Below are 18,405 nucleotides of genomic sequence, written 5' to 3'. Positions count from 1 at the left end.
GCTCATCAACTGTTTGGTTACCCATATTCTTCAAATTCTCTTCTTTTGTGTTCAGCAGCAGAAATAAATTCTTACAGGTTTGGAACAACTTGAGGGTGAGTAAATCATGACAGAATTTTCATTTTGGGTGAACTATCCCTTTATTTATCAACCCTATGGCTTCTTCAAAAGCATATTTCATCATTTAACAACACTTGGTTAATGTTTTAAACTTAATATCAGTTTGTCTATTGAGCAAATTAATGGGGGTTCTTACTGAACCTGATTGTTACATTCCTCACATTCATTTTACCACCAGATGTCTGTCTCAAACATGAATCTGTGTAATCTGAAACTGAATTTGTACATAAATGAAATGTTCTTCAGTTGAAGTGTCTGTAGTAGGCTATGGATCATATCAGAGAACAGTAGCTGTAGATATACATTTGCAAATTAATAGTCTTGGTAACACTTTACTTGAAGGGGTGTGCATAAGACTGACATGACACCTTCATAATCATGACATGACACATGAAGGAGGTTTTATGCATGTTAATGACAACTGTCATTAAGTGTCATTCGGTCAATTATTACATTTTGTATGCAAATTTGACATTGTTTGAGATGTCTTTGTCATGACAACTTGACATAAACCAATACATCATTACCTGTCATAAATGTGTCATAAACATGACATAGCAGATTAATTATCAAACTTAAGAAACTACTTAGCTTTATGAGTTAAACTCACATTAAACTGTGTGGTTGGTTTGACATTGGCTGTCATGAGGCCATTATAACTGTCATGAATATATTTCTGACCACTTTTTTCCCCAGTATTCCAGAATTAGTTATGAAATAATTTGACAGTATTAACACTTAATGACATTTTAATGACAAATTCAATTTGTACCACTGGGAAAAAAAGTGGTCAGAAATATAATGTAATGTTAACCCAAAAAGCGAAGTAGTTTCTTAAGTTTGATGACTAATCTGCTATGACATGACACATTTATGACAGGTTATGAAGTATTGGTTTATGTCAAGTTGTCATAACAAAGACATCTAAACAATGTCATCTTTGCATTAAAAATATCATAATTGAGCAAATGACACTTAATGACAATTGTCATTAACATGCATAAATCCTCCTTCATATTCATGACATGTGTCATGTCATGATTATGAAAGTGTCATGTCAGTCTTATGCACACCCCTTCAAGTAAAGTGTTACTATAGTCTTTATATAGCCAGATGAGCATCTCTTCATAAGGACCATCTTCCCTGTGGTAGGTAGTGAACACTAGTAGTTCAATGCTTCCAAAAGTGTGGGCCGAGTCCCCTGGTGGGCTGCAGAGGTATTGCAGGGGGCCTAGGCTAAATCAAAAATATTAAATTAAGATAATTAAAATATTCTCTGTTTATATACACATACGTGCACAGTTTCTGAGTGTGGTTAATGTATTCAAGCACAATTGAAATGTATGTTTTTATAATAATGTTGTCAAACACCCAATCGAAATCCTTACCGTAATGCCGTAGCAGTCTTGAAAAATAATTCCATATATTATACATATATAATAGTTCCATATAATTCCATTGTGTTAATTCAGTGTTGTGTTAATGCACATTCATATTCCATTCAATGTACGCATACAAATTCAAGTGAATAAGTCAAACACTCACGACAAAGCAAAGTGTACTGTGTAAGCATTCAGTTTTATTGAAGAAGGAAGATATCAACTGGCAGCATTTTACCACCTCAAAATGTACATCGAAATCGAAACACTTATTTAATCAGGATACAAAAATACACATCTCAGTGACCTCCATATTGTAATAAATAGTTAACCATGCATCTACGATAAAAAGGCACAGAAAACAGTCACTTAGTAGTCATAAAAATTACCTACTACTTACCAAAATCATCCAGATATCAATACAAGTGACTACCGTAACATTATATCCCAATAGTGAAAACACATACACATCAGTTGTTTAACCTTAATAAATATGCAAGTATTGTAAATATACCTATACATGTAGTCTTAAAAATGAAACTGTGCTATTGTAAACACAATGTAAACAAATGAAACTCACATCGCACTTCTCTTAAATGGATATAAATCATGTCAAAGATATGTGACCTTGCTCTACAAGTTCCTCAAAATGAATTTGTTTTTGAGAAAAACCAGGCAGTTTACAGCTTTTTACGTTCGCCATCGTCGATGAGCCGAAGCCCACCGCCACTTACTAGTCCAATGAAAAACACTCATGTGGTGGCTTGAGAACTGAGGTTCATGTGATCATGTGCACATGTATTCAGTGTGGTATGAGAGGAAGACTGCACTTGAGTGTTTTAAGTCTGTTGTGAACAAATGAACTATACAGAGGCACCATAGACAAGGTCGATCTGCTACAGCTGTCAAACAGAGATCGTGTAAGGCCAATTAAACAGGGCGCTTCATAGTGTGAGCATCAAGTGTTCTCAAATTCATCTTGTGTCTTTGGTAATGATTCTAGCTAGTTGGGGAAATTACCTTTAGCAATGTGGTCATATTTGGAAAGCATATCACTACATTCATTGGTGTTTCGGAATGCGTGGAGTTACGTGCAAGTGCGTTTTGATATTATGTCATATAACCACAAACAGAACTGTTGCTTTAAATGCACCATTTGATTGTCGGATATGATCACAGCATGATATGTTTGTTTTTTTCCTGTTCACAATGACTAGATAACATTTTCTGATTTTGGAGAAAAATGTCTGTGGGATGAATTTAGACCTGGTAAATTGTGTAAAACAGAGAGTAATGCACACTTAGTGGTAGTTGAAAGCATTAAATTGGCCAAAATATATATATATATATTTTTTTTTTTAAGTGAGAGGGGATGTGTAAAACTTGAAAAACTGCTGGTGGATTAAACAGCCAACCAATAATGCCAACAGGCAGACACTGAAACCTCAGTAGGATCTCACTTCTGAGAAAAGACGGGAAGTGAGAGACAATAAGTTTCCAATTAAACCGCAACTTTGATTGCTGAAAAAAAGCAGGCTATAGTCTGTAGTCTGCACTGTTGTGCCTTTATTATGGACGCCAGTGGTTCTCAACTGCTGCATGGGCAACACATACAGAATGCATTTAATGGTCACAGTTTATATCAGATGTCTTTAAGTACTATGTACTTACATAAAAGAAAATGTTGGGTACAATGTGCTTATTGAGTTCATATTGTATTGGTGGGTTAAATGGATAGTTCATCCAAAAATGAACATTTTGTCATCATTTACTCACTCTCATGTTGTTCCAAACCTGTATGAGTTTCTTTCTCTTTGAACTTTAAAAAATTTTGGTAACCAGAAAGTTGACGGTAGCCATTGACTTCCATTGTATTTATTTCCCTACTATGGAAGTCAATGGCTACCGTTCAACTGTTTGATTACCACCATTCTTCAAAATATCTTCTTTTGTGTTCAGCCAAAGAAAGAAACTCATACAGGTTTGGAACAACTTAAGGGTGAGTAAATGACGATGGAATTTTCATTTTTAGGTGAACTATCCCTTTAAGAGTTAAAGGAAGGTGCAATGGTGTAATTATACAAAAATTAACTACAGCTGTAATTACATGCAGGTATTTTTTAAATGTAAGCATAATGTAAAATCATGTATGTACGCAATAAGTGCTTTGTATCAAAGGATTAATTGAAATGTTAGTACATAGTAGTTAAAGACACTAAATATAAGGTGGGTACCAGGGCCGCCCCTAGCATGGGGCCCTGGGTTTACACCACCCAAAGGACGGCCCTGATGGGAACCAATTAACTATATAATTGTGTATAGTAAGGACAGAAATAGGCTTATCAACTGTTAAAAGCGAAGATGAAATGTTTTCCTCATCTTTAATTTTGTGCGTCCAGCATTACGCGCCCAATCAAACTCTACGGTATTAAGTTCGTCTTTCATTTGGCAAGAGCTAGACATATTACGCAGCTGCCAATACAGACAAGGCCAAACAACATTAAATACGGGTTCACTTACAACAAGAATAAACATGGTTTGTGCCGACCACAATGTGTTTTGTGTGGTGAATTATTGGCTGCCGAGGGCATAAAACTCAACTGACATTTAGAAACCAAACACACAAGCTAGAAAAAGTGTAAAAATCACTTCTACTGTTTGTGCATTTACAATATTATCTATATTGTATGCGATTTTTGATCATATTAATGACTTTTAAGAACCTTTTTTTGGTTATGTGTGTACAATAAACTATTCAGCTCTACGTTTGGCGCCATGTTGAATGTAAACCAACAGTTGAGAACCAGTAATCAATTATTGATTAATGAATGCTGTCATGAATCGAGTCTCATTTTTAGTCCTATCGTTTGATATAATGACTAAACTCTCACTGAACTCTTCAAATGTGTATTTTTCTTTTTAAAAACATCCTGCTTGGTTTTGCCCAACAGACCAAACCCAGTCCTCCAGGCCTGTGCTCGTTCTCCACATTTGTTTGAATTCTCACTTCAGGTAAATTGTGGGTAGAATTGCATTTCTTGGTGGGGAACACCACATCTTTTTCCGACACTCTTTCTCTCTGTATATATACAGAATCAACTACTATTTTGATGTTTTTGAACACCCTCTAGAGAAACATTATAATATTATATAAACTAAAATCCACTGTTATGAGTCCCATGTGACTTGAAATTTTCCATTTAACAGAAAAAAAAATAGAGGCACAACAGTTTTATAGTCAGTGTGAGGGAACATCCAGCCGTCAAGCAAATTATCCTGGAAGCACGGTTAGACAGGATCAGCAATTTGCTAATGGAAGATTTATGAATTTTGGAGAGAACATGGCATGATTTGTCTGACTCTAAGCCCACCCTAATCCAAAACCCCCAAAAAAGAGGAGAGTGTGAAGTTTATCATTTAGTTTTCCATGGAAAAACCTCACATAATAAAGCTTAATAGAGAAAAGATGTATCAAAATAAAACAATATTGCACCTTCCATAGAGTACAACAGCACTTAACGTGTAAAGGCGATTACTTAACGTCATAATTCACAAAGGTGTTATGGTGCTCTATACACAAATAAATGTGCCATCTGATAATATCATGTAAGCGCTCTATTATACAAAGGCTTTACTCATAACTGAAGTTAACAGTTTAGACTTTTTAAACGTATATACAGTGCATATATTAACAAACATCTCTTATACCCTGTAATGCCACCAACCAAATGTAGATGATCCTATAGAACTTGCACTGGGTTCCTGAACTCAGCAAATATCAACTATGTAATGTTGCAGGTCAACTGCAATAAGTTTCTTATTCAAAACAATAGAAGTCCTATTTCAACTAATGTATAATAATACGTTTTAAGCCACAAACAGATGTCGTGTGGATGTTACAGATTTTTTGAAGAATATTTTAGAGGGGGATTTAAAGTTGTGGAAATTCGGGGGACATTCACTTTGGTACATGATTCACCGCGATGTCGACTTACCTAACGTCCTACTGTAAAGTTAAAACATTTCTTACCAATAAATATGGCACGTGACACTGCTTTTGACACAAGGTTTCCATGCAGACAGTTAAATAGAAACAAATCAGCAGTCTACTTGGACCAAAAGGGATGCTTCAGTAGTAACAAATGGCATTATACTAAATCCATATAAAACTTGTTCAAGTGTTAGTTTGTACAATAAAAAACAAGACGCAGATCATGCAGTAAAATAGCTATCCAAATATAGCAAGCATACCATGCATCAGTATGTCACTGTCGAAGGAAACCCCTTTTGACCTTTCTTGGACTGCACCGCATCACTACGATGATTGCCGTTTGATTGCGATACTCCATCAGTCTTTTCCCCGTCTCCTTAAAATGTAAACAGTGCTGTCAAAAGCAGAATATTGCTGACACATCACATCGCCCTCCTGTTGTTGCCATCTACCGCAAGGCAAAGAGCCAGTGAGCTCCTCTCGGAGAAAACGCTGTTTGGAAGTCCTGTACTGCTACTTGATTTGGATCTTTTAAAGAGGCCAGAGGTCGCGTGCACGATGAGAATTGCATACCTGATTGTGCCGTTGATGCAATAAGTGAGGAATGGCTTTTCTATGGGTCTAAAAGTCTCGGACACAATCCTTGTCGATTTGGCACCAGCACTTGCTTCTAAAACAAACATTCCTAGCTTTTCTACAAGCTATTCCTACATGAATCGACGCCAGCAAAGCGTCTCCCACACCGGAGCTCCGCTTCAACTCCTCTTCGCTCACGAACGGAATGTGTGTTGACGTCTCACAGGTCCACCATCGAACTCTTGGCCAAGTCCTTAGTTCCCTGGAGAATTCTCTTCATATGACCCACCTTCGAGATCCCCAGATCCTAGTGGAATCAGACAAGAAGTGAACTCAGAATGAGGCATTCAGAGAGCTCACACCAGTAGTTCAGCTCACTGAATATTGTACATAGAAGATTGAGGATCAAGGGCAAGAAGATACACACAAATTGTATTTTTCAGATTTCACTATAGATATCATAAACCAATTTAGCTGCAGCTTAACCCAAGTTTAATCCAAGTTCAACTGTCAATTTTAGAGTAGCACAAGTTCAAAGAAATTAAATTTGGGGTAACACTTTACTATTTTACAGTGTCCTTGTTACACACTTTCAGTACTATAGTAATAACAGCAATTTATGCATAATTACAAGCAACTAATCCTACACTAAATTAAACCCGTCCCCTAAAGTAAGTACATGCTAATTAATATTTCCACTTGTTTGTGTATCTACACTGTAAAAGGGAAATAAAAAAAAGTGTAAGCAAATTTGGCTTAAGTTCAAAAGTCAAATATATGTAAATATTTATATTAAATTTGAAACACACACACACACACACACACACACACACACACACACACACACACACACACACACACACACACACACACACACACACACTATAAAAAATATTTTTTATAAATATTATTAGCATATTAACTGTAATAAATTACCAATTTATAAATCAATAATCACATTTCTTAAAGGGTAAAATTGTCAACCAGCTTAGTTTTGTTGCATTGTCAGTAGTATTAAATGAACAATGTTTACCGTGTTACCCGTACCGAGGCATCACCATTTTTTTGTCCACAAAAGTCGGATGATGTAAAACACATTATTTGGGGCCTTTTGGTGGACTTTTGACAGCTTCAGGGTTTCTATGAAAACTAATGATTCCTCCACATTTTTGTATCCCTGTTCAAAGACGAATCCAGTGCATTATGGGTGTTTAAGTTTCCCTACCTTTTGATAAATGAAACGTCAGAGCCCCTTTTTCACTAGTCACGTAACACCGATCTACTGTAAATTCAGCCAAATTTTAATAAAAGCCCATCTTGCCAGTGGTGAATTACCCCTTTAAGTAGGAATATTTACATTTCATTCAAACTATGTGATTATACATGGAGTCTTGCATGTGTGTTTTGCAGTATTAGCAATAAATAGCAATCAGTTAACTGATTGTCAATTTAAAATGATTATAAATCCCTTACTTAAGTGTATACCCAAAGCATAATGAAACCATCTAAGAAGTTTGAGATAAAACCACAGGAAGGTGACATCTAGTGGAAGTTAGGCTAATCTAAATAAGGCATTACACAGATATATTCTGTATGAGTGTCCATTTATAAAAAAAAATTAATATATATTGTAACTATAATATATCAGCATCATCGGTCATCATCTACTCTACTCTCTAAGATATTTCAGCACTGGCCATTATATCCCCAATATTGATTGTTTGGTTAACCTCGGGTTAAAACAATGCAGCAGATCTAATGACACAGCAAATTCCACATTGTCCCACAATATCAATGAATTTGAGCTTGACTGGTTTACAGTTGAAACACTCAGATCTATTCCTGTCCTAATAGTGTTTATTTTTGTTTTTGTTTTTTTTGAGGACATCCCTTAAGACAGAATGAGGTTAAACCGGAAAAATGGCAGGGACATTTGAAATGGGAGGACATAACAGGGGAGTAAAAATGGCACAGTCCAAGGTTCACTAGTGCTTGTGATAAGTGTGACTAGAAAACCTTACACATAAACATTCAGCACTACGCAACACTTATGAACCCATTGTGTAATCCGTCAACATTGGTTGGTGTGATTCACGAGGATTTATAATACATTTATTGAATGCATTAGGATATATATTTCTTCAACAAATGTACATGAAAGCATCACTGAGTTTCTGGTGAGGATGTTTATTGTGCTCTATCATTGTGTCAAACTGTATAATATATTAGACCATTCAATTGATAATCCTAGACAATTTTATTGTTTAAAATAGCTCTGCTATACAGCTATAACCGAATAAATGCTGTAAATAAGGCCCTGTTTACAGCTCATATTAGCATTAGCCTCAGGAAATCTATTCACAAGAGAACAGCACTAAATACAGGTGTACATGGAGTCTGGTTTGGGATTTGATCACTCAAACTTCATGCAGAGGTAGTCAGAAAAGCCTGTGAATGCGTATTACATGTTCAGTCTATAGGCATGCGCGAGTACTTGACAACCAAAACAACAAAGTCACATCGCCAACTACTGGCCTGGCATGCATGATACAGTGTTTTTAGTCGTTTTCGCAGATCCGTGTGAACAGGGATCATTTTGACAATGTTTTCATCTGTATATGAAACTTTTCAAAAATGCAAAAATGGTTTTCCATTTTTAGTACATCGTTGTCATGTAAGCTGACTCATCAGTTGAGAACCATGGTCATATGCAGAGATACAAATAACAAGTTCAGGATAAAAATGTCTTTAGTGAATAAATCTGCGAAAATCATTTGAAAAACCCGAAGTTACTCGACTAAAATAATGCAGATAGTTTGAAACTTAACATTTCTGGCAAAAATGTGCTGACTTTTATGTACTTGTTTTTACTTTATGCCGCCTTTTCAACATTAACATTATGATATATTGAGTGATGTTGAAAAGTTTGATGTTTTTTAAAGAAATTCAGCAAGAAAAGTGACTATAAAGACAATATGTTACAATAATTACATAATGTTACAAAAAAATTATATTTCAAATAAATGCTTCATTTTTTTTTTACCTTCTATTGATCAAAGAACTGCATCAGGTTTTCCACAAGAATATATAAGCTCCCCTGTGTTGAAAATCAAGTGTTTAATGTTGTTTATATGTCTATGGTGTGTTTTTAATATGCTTTAAGACAAACCATGTGCAAATTCATAAGTCAGCATCATTGCAGAGTATTTTCTCCTTAAAACTGCAGTGAACAAAAGACAGTCTCAAAAACACCATTTGAAATCGCTGGTGTTTCTGACATCACAAACTACCTTGTAACCAATCACATCAACGTGCCGGCGGGCTTTAGCATATCATTAACTATTGGAGTCTCAAGAGAAGCCAGGTTATCCCAGGATATTTTTCTGTTGATATGAAAAATCAGGTACATTTAACAATATAGCGTATATTGTATATTGTACAATGTATATTACGATGTTATGATAAACTATATGCCGTTCTCCACTGACGTTCTGAGTTGTAAAAAGCATTTTTAAGGATGCTGATTGTTAGAAGGCAGATGTCTGACTCTGAGATGGCGAATGGGAACATGGTTTGTGTAACATTAGCAACACATTATTATCTGTTTGATAACGTAGTCAAGTAAAAGGCTAATCATATTAATTACCGTTATGTGTCCGTTGTTGTAAAGAGCGATACATAAAATGCATTACCATTCTGATACAATGACTTTGTAGATGAGCCTGTATGATTCACTCTTCCACTTCTTCTGAATCAGTTTCTGGTTCAAACATGTATGGCTGAATTAAACCTGTATTTCCACTTGCCATTGTGCAGCGTTTACTACAGTAAAGTTGAGCGAGTGTGTCAGGTATTTTGAGCTTGTGTGATTACAATATTATTGCTTCTACTGTATTTTTGATTAAATAAATGCAGCCTTGGTGAACAAAACACACTTATTTCATTAATACATTAATATCTCACCAACCCCAAACTTCTGAACAAAAGTGCAGTCAAGAAATCAAAGATATTCCCCTTACGATCACATCACCCGAGACGGATGTTCACACCAGGTGTAAACAGGGCCTGATTTGCTTGAAGTTGTCACCAAATCACACACACACACACACACACACAAAAACATATTCACTGTACTCATGAGCTACACAAACAGAGGCATGTCGGTGTGCGGCTGCCTATCAGCCGCGCTGGCGTCTTTCGAGCCTAGCCGACTTAAAATAACCCTACGTGTGCGTCAAGGTGGCTACTCGTGTAAGTAATTTGAGATCCGAATGACACTTGCACAGAGGAAGCCAAGCAGAGCAGTGCAGCACAAAATAGCAAACAGGGTGACAGGTAAAGATGACAGAAAGAGAGACAGAGAGAGAGAGAGAGTCAAAGAGCGAGATGGACAGAGAAAATAATGTTTTGGGTTGTTCTGAGGGACATGGTGAGGCACAGAAAGGGGTTGTGTGTATACCTTGAGGTCTCTCCTCTCCAGGTGCAGGAGCTCGGAGCCGCGGATGTCGTGGCGGATGAAGGTGTCTTTGTATTCCCCCAAGCTGAGCTGCTCCAGCCAGGCGGCAACCTCCTCAGTGCCCCACCTCTGAACTACACAAGTACAGAGCGAGAAGCCCCCTTCAGTGTCCAACCCCCGTTCACTCGCAAGAACACAGGCAAACAGGGTCAGGCCGAGAGGAGGAACAAGTCAAAAAAACACCACAAAAGGAAAAGGGGACCAAAAAATAAATCAAACAGGAAAAAGAAGACACAGAGAGAAGTGGCGGCGGCAGCTGGCAAAGAGAGGGTTAAACAGGTTCGGTTTGGTCACTGGCACACCCAGAGGCGTTTCTGGCATGCAGGTTATCACAGTGGCACGTCCACCATTATCCCATTAACAGCAGACACAGAGACAGGAGAGACAGCAGGAGGAAGAGGGAATGGGAGGCTGAAGCCTGTGCGACCTAACGCTCATAAAGTCCTGCGCTCAGACCGTCCGCCGGCAGGACCGACATACACTGAACCCTGTTGTCTTTGTTGTCGTGTTCAATCCCCGTAACAGACATGCACGTCAAATCCAGGGCGAAACTACGTTCAGTTTAAGAGTGTGGATGCATATCGATCTGTTCTGACAGTAGCTTAAACAGGTAGAAACACTATTTTGACTCCCTCGCAAATGCTTTTTTGGAGAGTATGTACAAAGTATGTACTATCCTCAGATAGCAGATTTCAGGGAGGATTAAAGGTAATGTGTGTAATTTGGGAATTAATGGCTCGAGGATAGTGCCATCAAATCTAGTAAAATATCAGTAAATATAAATATCAATAAATATAACTGTTGTGTTATAAATGTTTCCAAGATGGTCAAATGAGCAGGACTTTTGGACAGACGTAATTCTGATCAGATAGTCTGTGTACTTGAATGTAATTAGATGTTGACATTTTTCTGTAACCGCAACTTTGGAAAGGAGGAAAGGAAAGGAATGTTTTTTAGGGATGCACCGATGTGAACATTTTGGCCGATAACCGATAATTCTTTATGTTTGAAAGCCGATTACCGATATATTGGCCGATAAATCTAAATCCAAATTTTTCTATAATTTTTGAGAGCCTGATTACAAAAACAAACGTCTCACCATTAAAAGCCATGTCCCAAGCTCACAATTATAATGTTCTCATTATAATTTTATGCAGCGTATATGACTGCACTAAACTGAACTTTCCTTTATTGAAAAGGGATTCCAATCATATTTCAAGCAATTCAAAAACATCATGGGGAACAGTGTGTATCTGAAGTGTCTCAGCTGAAGGAAATAATGCATACTTTATTGGCTTTAATATATCGGCTGATAACGATAACATAAAAAAAAAATTCATATATCGCCCGATACCGATATGGTGGCCGATATATCATGCATCCCTAATGTTTTAAACGCATCATTATTGTTATTGGTTATTAATAATAATGATTCATAATAATGAACAATTCAGTGATTAGTATTAGAAATATACATGAACAATATTTGTTCAAAAACACGCTTTTGCATAATTTCCAATCAAAACAAAGCAAAAGGTGACACTAAAACACTAACAACAACAATGATAATTCACATTTTTGCCTATTTTTGGTGGCTGAAGATTTTCTCCAACTATAAATATTTTATAAATATTTCAGGTACATTAATCCGCCCCTAAACGCACATAAATAAAAACTTTTTTTAAATTATTAATTAATTAATAATAATAATAATAATACACATTTTTAGAGGTTGAAACAGATTTTTTCTTCACCAACTATAATGAAATCAAGGAATCAAATATGTTTGATAAATTCACCCCTATAGGCACATTAAACCTTAAGGATCTTGGGCACTTTACGTGTCAGTCACACAGTCTCTTGCTGTCTAAATGGGCGGGTCCTGGCCAGAATAAGCTGCAGCGTAAACCAAACTTTATGAAGAAAGCCAAAAGTCGGGTTACACAAGATTATGAACAGACACTATGGCACTTTCCAAACATTGCTCTGTTTGTTTGAGCATCCTAAAGCGTCAACTTCTACCTCAACCAATGACAAGAGTTTAGGGCAGGACTCTCAGTTTGGCAGGAGTCTGGGCAGAATGAGCATTTGGGACATTTATTCAGAAAACAATCATTATTTGTGCAATACCATTCAGTGCTATTAGTGGCAAAAATTACACACTTCACCTTTAAGCGTTACATGTGTAGCACGTGTGCAATATGCTGTGTTTGGGTTTGGATAAGCGGTTTCTATTGTTCCCCTTCTGTGCGGTACACCTTGGTTTGTGCCTGCTGTTCATGTGTAGACACATGGACTGTTTCTGACTCACAGGACAACATCATGACCAGAGGAGTGCAGGGGTGCTCATGGATGGTTGGGTTGGACTGAGGACCACTGGACATGAACAGAAAGTCCTCTCAGAAGAGGGTGTACATGCTGTATGGCGCTCTATATAATCACACAAGCTGTGTGTCTCTGCCTCCATGTGCTTCACAGAGATCTGACATCACTTCCTTTAACAGTTCCCCATATTGTCAGCAATCATGAACAATCTTGTCTTTTTTTTTCTTTTTTTGCATCTTTTCCAATGAAATGTAACACTAAAACAGTTGTACATGACAATGAATGTAAAAAAAGCATGAGGTATCCATGATTTTAGTGTCCGTCTCATGTGAGGATATTCAAGTAAATGCGGACACACACACACACACACACACACACACACACACACACACACACACACACACACACACACACACACACACGCACACACACACACACACACACACACACACACACACACACACACACACACACACACACTTACCTGACTGTGGACTGGACTTCTTGGGGAGTTTCTCTTTCTTGAACTTTGGCACTATGCGAAACATGCCACTCCGACTGTTTCTTTTTCCGTACTCGAGGGAGGGATCCTGCCTCACACAAAATGACCTGTCAGTCACCCATTCAGTTCATATTTGTTAATATATGTAAGGCTGCGTTTACACTGCAAGTCTTAATGCACTGATCTGATCTTTTGACCATATCCGATTTTTTTTGTTCTGCCTATTTACATTCACTGTAGACCCGACTGTATCTGCGTTTTCATTAAAAGGATTCTGTTGGTGATCTCTTTACTATGCGACATGGTTAATCCTCAAGGCCTTGAATGGCCGTACTAAAAATATATATATAATTCATGTCGGGTGGCCATGATTATATGCCAGCATTGATAGGTTAAAAGCTGTCATGGATGTTTGCCGCCCAAAATCTGACTGAACGGATATAAACCGGAAAACAAATGGTAATTTTAATTTGTTATTTTATCTACAGCTCATTAGATCTAGAATTCTGAAGTGAAATAAAGTAGCGTTGTAAGATCTATTTGAATTAATTCGAATGAATTAACAAGACCGAGATTGGTGAGTTTGCGTGTGTGCGTCTGTATGTAATAGTGAAGCTTGTTAGTTTTATTACAAAAACCATGAAGCTATCTCACTATTGCTGACAAATATAATGTAGCTTTCAATAAAAAAGCTGTTTTAATTATAACATTTATGGGGCAGAGGTTGACAACCAGTTTCTATGCTCCTGAATGTTTCTGTGTTTGTGCAATTTCTTAGCTATACTGTATATAAAGTTTCCACCTCAATAAAAAAAGCTGTGAGTTTTAGGGGAAGCACATACCGACACGTCTGCTTCATAATCCGACATTAAAAAGCTATCTTTGTTGGGCAAACATGTCGCCCTCGACTTGTGGTGGCTTGGAATTCCAAGGGGAATCGGATATGGGTGTTTAGACACAGGTCAGACGTCCAGATATCAGATATGTATCTGATTTAAAACCACATTTGGAAGCGGCTAAATGATGACACAATGTTCATTTCGGAAAACTATCCCTGCAGGAAACAGGTTTAGGTAGAGAGCTGACTAATTTGGTTCCTCTATCTAGGCACACTATATTTAAGGGATTTATTCTCTCTGTTGCTCTCAGTTACAGCATGACATTTTGTGCAGGATGTGCTCACCTCCTCGTCGTTGGGCTGTAAGATGTGGTAAAGCCATGGGATCTCAGCCAGCTTGCCCAGTTCAAGCTCGACGCTCTGCAGGGCATTGGACAGCAGCTCTTCATGTGGAGGGTCCAGTTGCTACAGAGATAAACTCACAGTCAGTGCTTACATAGATCTCTATCAGAGTCTTCACTGCTCAGCGTTCACAAGACAAGATTACACGTCAATCCACTTCCAGGTTTTGTGCTGGTCTATCTGGTGGACTAGCATAGGCAAATGCAGCTGTCATTCTGGAGAGGGAAAATGCTATTGCTTAGCATTTTAAAGTTGCACTTTCATACCTTAGGACTCCTTTTAGAGTCAACTATGTTTAATTCTATTTAAGCTAAATGAAATAAAATTGTGCTTTGTATCAGATGCTTTTGTCACATGCCTGTCCTGTCTTGTGTAGCACATGTGGTGTTTGTGTTCCTGTCATGTTTTGACCCCACCCTCCTTGTTATCTTATTATTGGTTTCATTTGCCCCACCTGTTGTTCCTCATTACCTGCCTGATTTGTCCCTTTTATAAGTTCCTTTGTGTTTGCAGTCTGTGTTGGATTGTTGTCTTGTACACGTCTCCCGTTTCCCCGTGACCCGTTTGGTATGTTCACTGTTGAAGTTGTTGTTTGGTATTTTGTAATGTTTTCCCCCTTGTGGGTGTTTGTTTTACGTTGTTCTTTTGTTTATTAAAAATCCCTTTCCTCTGCACTTGAGTTTTCCTTGTTTTCTTAGTTTCCCGTGACAGAACAATCCGACCATGTCAAAAACTCAGCAGAGGAAGTCCCAGCATTCACTTGTTCTCCCGGTCTCATGCCAACAGTATGAACGCATTCTTCGTGTTCAATCATTGATTGCGCTCCGCCAGCAGGGAACTGATCTAAGGAAGTTCGCGGTCAAATTCCTTAGTGCAGCAGAGGGACTGGGTCTTAATGAGGAGCCCCTCAAGGACCTTTTCTTTTATGCCCTTGACGAGCCCATGGATTGGGTACTGAGAAGGGCGTATGACCGCAGCACTTTTGAGGGTATGGTGGAGGGTCTCGCTCGCCTGCAGGAGCGAGAGGCCATGAAGAGGGTCTCAGTTCCGGTGACCTCAGTACCGGTGGTCCCGAGTCCAGTGTTCCCAGTTCCGATGGTCCCGAGTCCAGTGGTCCCAGTTCCGAGCCTGTGTCTTCGGACAAGATGGCCGCCGTCGAGCCTGTGTCTGTTCCTGAGCCTGAGCCGGAGCCGGTGTCTGTTCCTGAGCCGGTGTCTGTTCCTGAGCCGGTGTCTGTTCCTGAGCCGGAGCCGGTGTCTGTTCCTGAGCCGGAGCCGGTGTCTGTTCCTGAGCCGGAGCCGGTGTCTGTTCCTGAGCCGGAGCCGGTGTCTGTTCCTGAGCCGGAGCCGGTGTCTGTTCCTGAGCCGGAGCCGGTGTCTGTTCCTGAGCCGGAGCCGGTGTCTGTTCCTGAGCCGGAGCCGGTGTCTGTTCCTGAGCCGGAGCCGGTGTCTGTTCCTGAGCCGGAGCCGGTGTCTGTTCCTGAGCCGGAGCCGGTGTCTGTTCCTGAGCCGGAGCCGGAGGCGTCTGTTCCTGAGCCGGAGCCGGAGGCGTCTGTTCCTGAGCCCTCAGTGACCGCGACACTGGCCATTATGGCCACAGCCATGTGGTGTGTGTGGGCTACGCACACACTTGGACCGGTGGTGTCTGTTCCTGAGCCGGTGGTGCCAGTTCCAGTGCCCGAGCCGGTGGTGCCAGTTCCAGTTCCAGTGCCTGAGCCGGTGGTGCCAGTTCCAGTGCCTCAGCCGGTGGTATCTGTTCCTGAACCGGTGGTGTCTGAGCCGGTGGTGTCTGCTCCTGAGCCGGTGGTGTCTGCTCCTGAGCCGGTGGTGTCTGCTCCTGAGCCGGTGGTGCCAGTTTCAGTTCCAGTGCCTGAGCCGGTGGTGCCAGTTCCAGTGCCTGAGCCGGTGGAGTCTGTTCCAGTGCCTGAGCCGGTGGTGCCAGTTCCAGTGCCTGAGCCGGAGGTGCCAGTTCCAGTGCCTGAGCCGTTGGTGCCAGTTCCAGTGCCTGAGCCGTTGGTGCCAGTTCCAGTGCCTGAGCCGTTGGTGCCAGTTCCAGTGCCTGAGCCGTTGGTGCCAGTTCCAGTGCCTGAGCCGTTGGTGCCAGTTCCAGTGCCTGAGCCGTTGGTGCCAGTTCCAGTGCCTGAGCCGGTGGTTCCAGTTCCTGAGCCGGTGGAGTCTGTTCCAGTTCCTGAGCCGGTGGAGTCTGTTCCAGTTCCTGAGCCGGTGGAGTCTGTTCCAGTTCCTGAGCCGGTGGAGTCTGTTCCAGTTCCTGAGCCGGTGGAGTCGTCTCCGCCCTGGCCGCCCGAGGGGTCTTCTCCGCCCTGGCCGCCCGAGGGGTCTTCTCCGCCCTGGCCGCCCGAGGGGTCTTCTCCGCCCTGGCCGCCCGAGGGATAGTCTTCTCCGCCCTGGCCGCCCGAGGGAGAGTCTGCTCCGCCCTGGCCGCCCGAGGGAGAGTCTGCTCCGCCCTGGCCGCCCGAGGGAGAGTCTGCTCCGCCCTGGCCGCCCGAGGGAGAGTCTGCTCCGCCCTGGCCGCCCGAGGGAGAGTCTGCTCCGCCCTGGCCTCCAGAACTGTCCATTTTCCCTGCCCCACCCCGGTCTGTCTTTTCTGTTTCCCCTGTCCCACCCTGGTCTGTCCCTCCCGTCCCACCCTGGTCTGTCTTTCCTGTTCCCCCTGTCCCGCCCTGGTCTGTCCCTCCCGTCCCGCCCTGGTCTGTCCTTCCCGTCCCGCCCTGGTCTGTCCCTCCCGTCCCTAGTGGAGCGTCTGGTAGCCGCTCCTTTAGGAGGGGGTAATGTCACATGCCTGTCCTGTCTTGTGTAGCACATGTGGTGTTTGTGTTCCTGTCATGTTTTGACCCCACCCTCCTTGTTATCTTATTATTGGTTTCATTTGCCCCACCTGTTGTTCCTCATTACCTGCCTGATTTGTCCCTTTTATAAGTTCCTTTGTGTTTGCAGTCTGTGTCGGATCGTTGTCTTGTACACGTCTCCCGTTTCCCCGTGACCCGTTTGGTATGTTCACTGTTGAAGTTGTTGTTTGGTATTTTGTAATGTTTTCCCCCTCGTGGGTGTTTGTTTTACGTTGTTCTTTTGTTTATTAAAAATCCCTTTCCTCTGCACTTGAGTTTTCCTTGTTTTCTTAGTTTCCCGTGACAGCTTTTCCTAAAATTCCTTAAACATAGATAGCTATAATATTTGCTCTGCATCACAGTGCGGATTATTCTTTTCTATGGGGACCTGCTTTGCAGCACCATAAACATTTATGCCTTGGAAAAGGGGAATAAGACTGAGCTTTATATTACATTACAAACATTCAATCCAGATCATGTTCACTGTGAACTCACCAATGGCACTCGTCCTACTAGCAGAGACTCAGTCTCATTGTGCAGAGCCTTCACGGTGCTCGCCACCTCAATGGCAGTGTTTCTTGTCAGGCTCTGAGGAGAACAGACAGGACGACGAATCAGACATGATGAATATACCCATCAATACGAGACTTGTATAAACTATGAGGAGCACAAAAGTTGGGTTCCTAATGTAAAAATACCATTAATTTTCCATTCAAAACTACCATGAGCTCTGAGATCGGGAAGCAATTTTATGTGCTTAAAGTGTATAATAGCGTAAATCTAGAGAAACACTACAGAGCCACCAATCAGAGAATTGTGTCTTATGTTCAAAGATGCATTTATTTGATCAAAAATACAGTAAAAATACTCCAGTCTTCAATGTCACATTCTAATATGCTGATTTGATTCTC

At 40.5% G+C, this 18,405-nt stretch overlaps 1 protein-coding gene across 11 annotated transcripts in view; it reads right to left on the bottom strand.

Annotated features, from left to right (window-relative positions):
• Positions 1-1,679: 1,679 nt before the first annotated feature.
• The window catches only part of dgkh (diacylglycerol kinase, eta), a 93,105-nt gene continuing 76,379 nt past the window's right edge, over positions 1,680-18,405 (bottom strand). For 10 of the 11 annotated variants that reach the window (XM_082175032.1, XM_082175031.1, XM_082175030.1 and 7 more), the window contains 5 exons: positions 17,990-18,082; positions 14,593-14,712; positions 13,392-13,497; positions 10,526-10,656; positions 1,680-6,373 (listed from right to left, as the gene is read on the bottom strand). In XM_082175032.1, the coding sequence (XP_082031158.1) occupies positions 6,287-6,373; positions 10,526-10,656; positions 13,392-13,497; positions 14,593-14,712; positions 17,990-18,082 (537 nt within the window). In that variant the 3' untranslated portion in view covers positions 1,680-6,286. The remainder of the gene's footprint in view (positions 6,374-10,525; positions 10,657-13,391; positions 13,498-14,592; positions 14,713-17,989; positions 18,083-18,405) is intronic. The other variant, XM_082175035.1, reaches the window with a different exon arrangement.

Source organism: Leuciscus leuciscus, assembly GCF_965113295.1.
Source record: "Leuciscus leuciscus genome assembly, chromosome: 7".
NCBI lineage: Eukaryota > Metazoa > Chordata > Actinopteri > Cypriniformes > Leuciscidae > Leuciscus > Leuciscus leuciscus.
The sequence above is the reverse complement of the archived record's forward strand: the minus strand, read 5'-3'. Positions and strand labels throughout refer to the sequence as shown.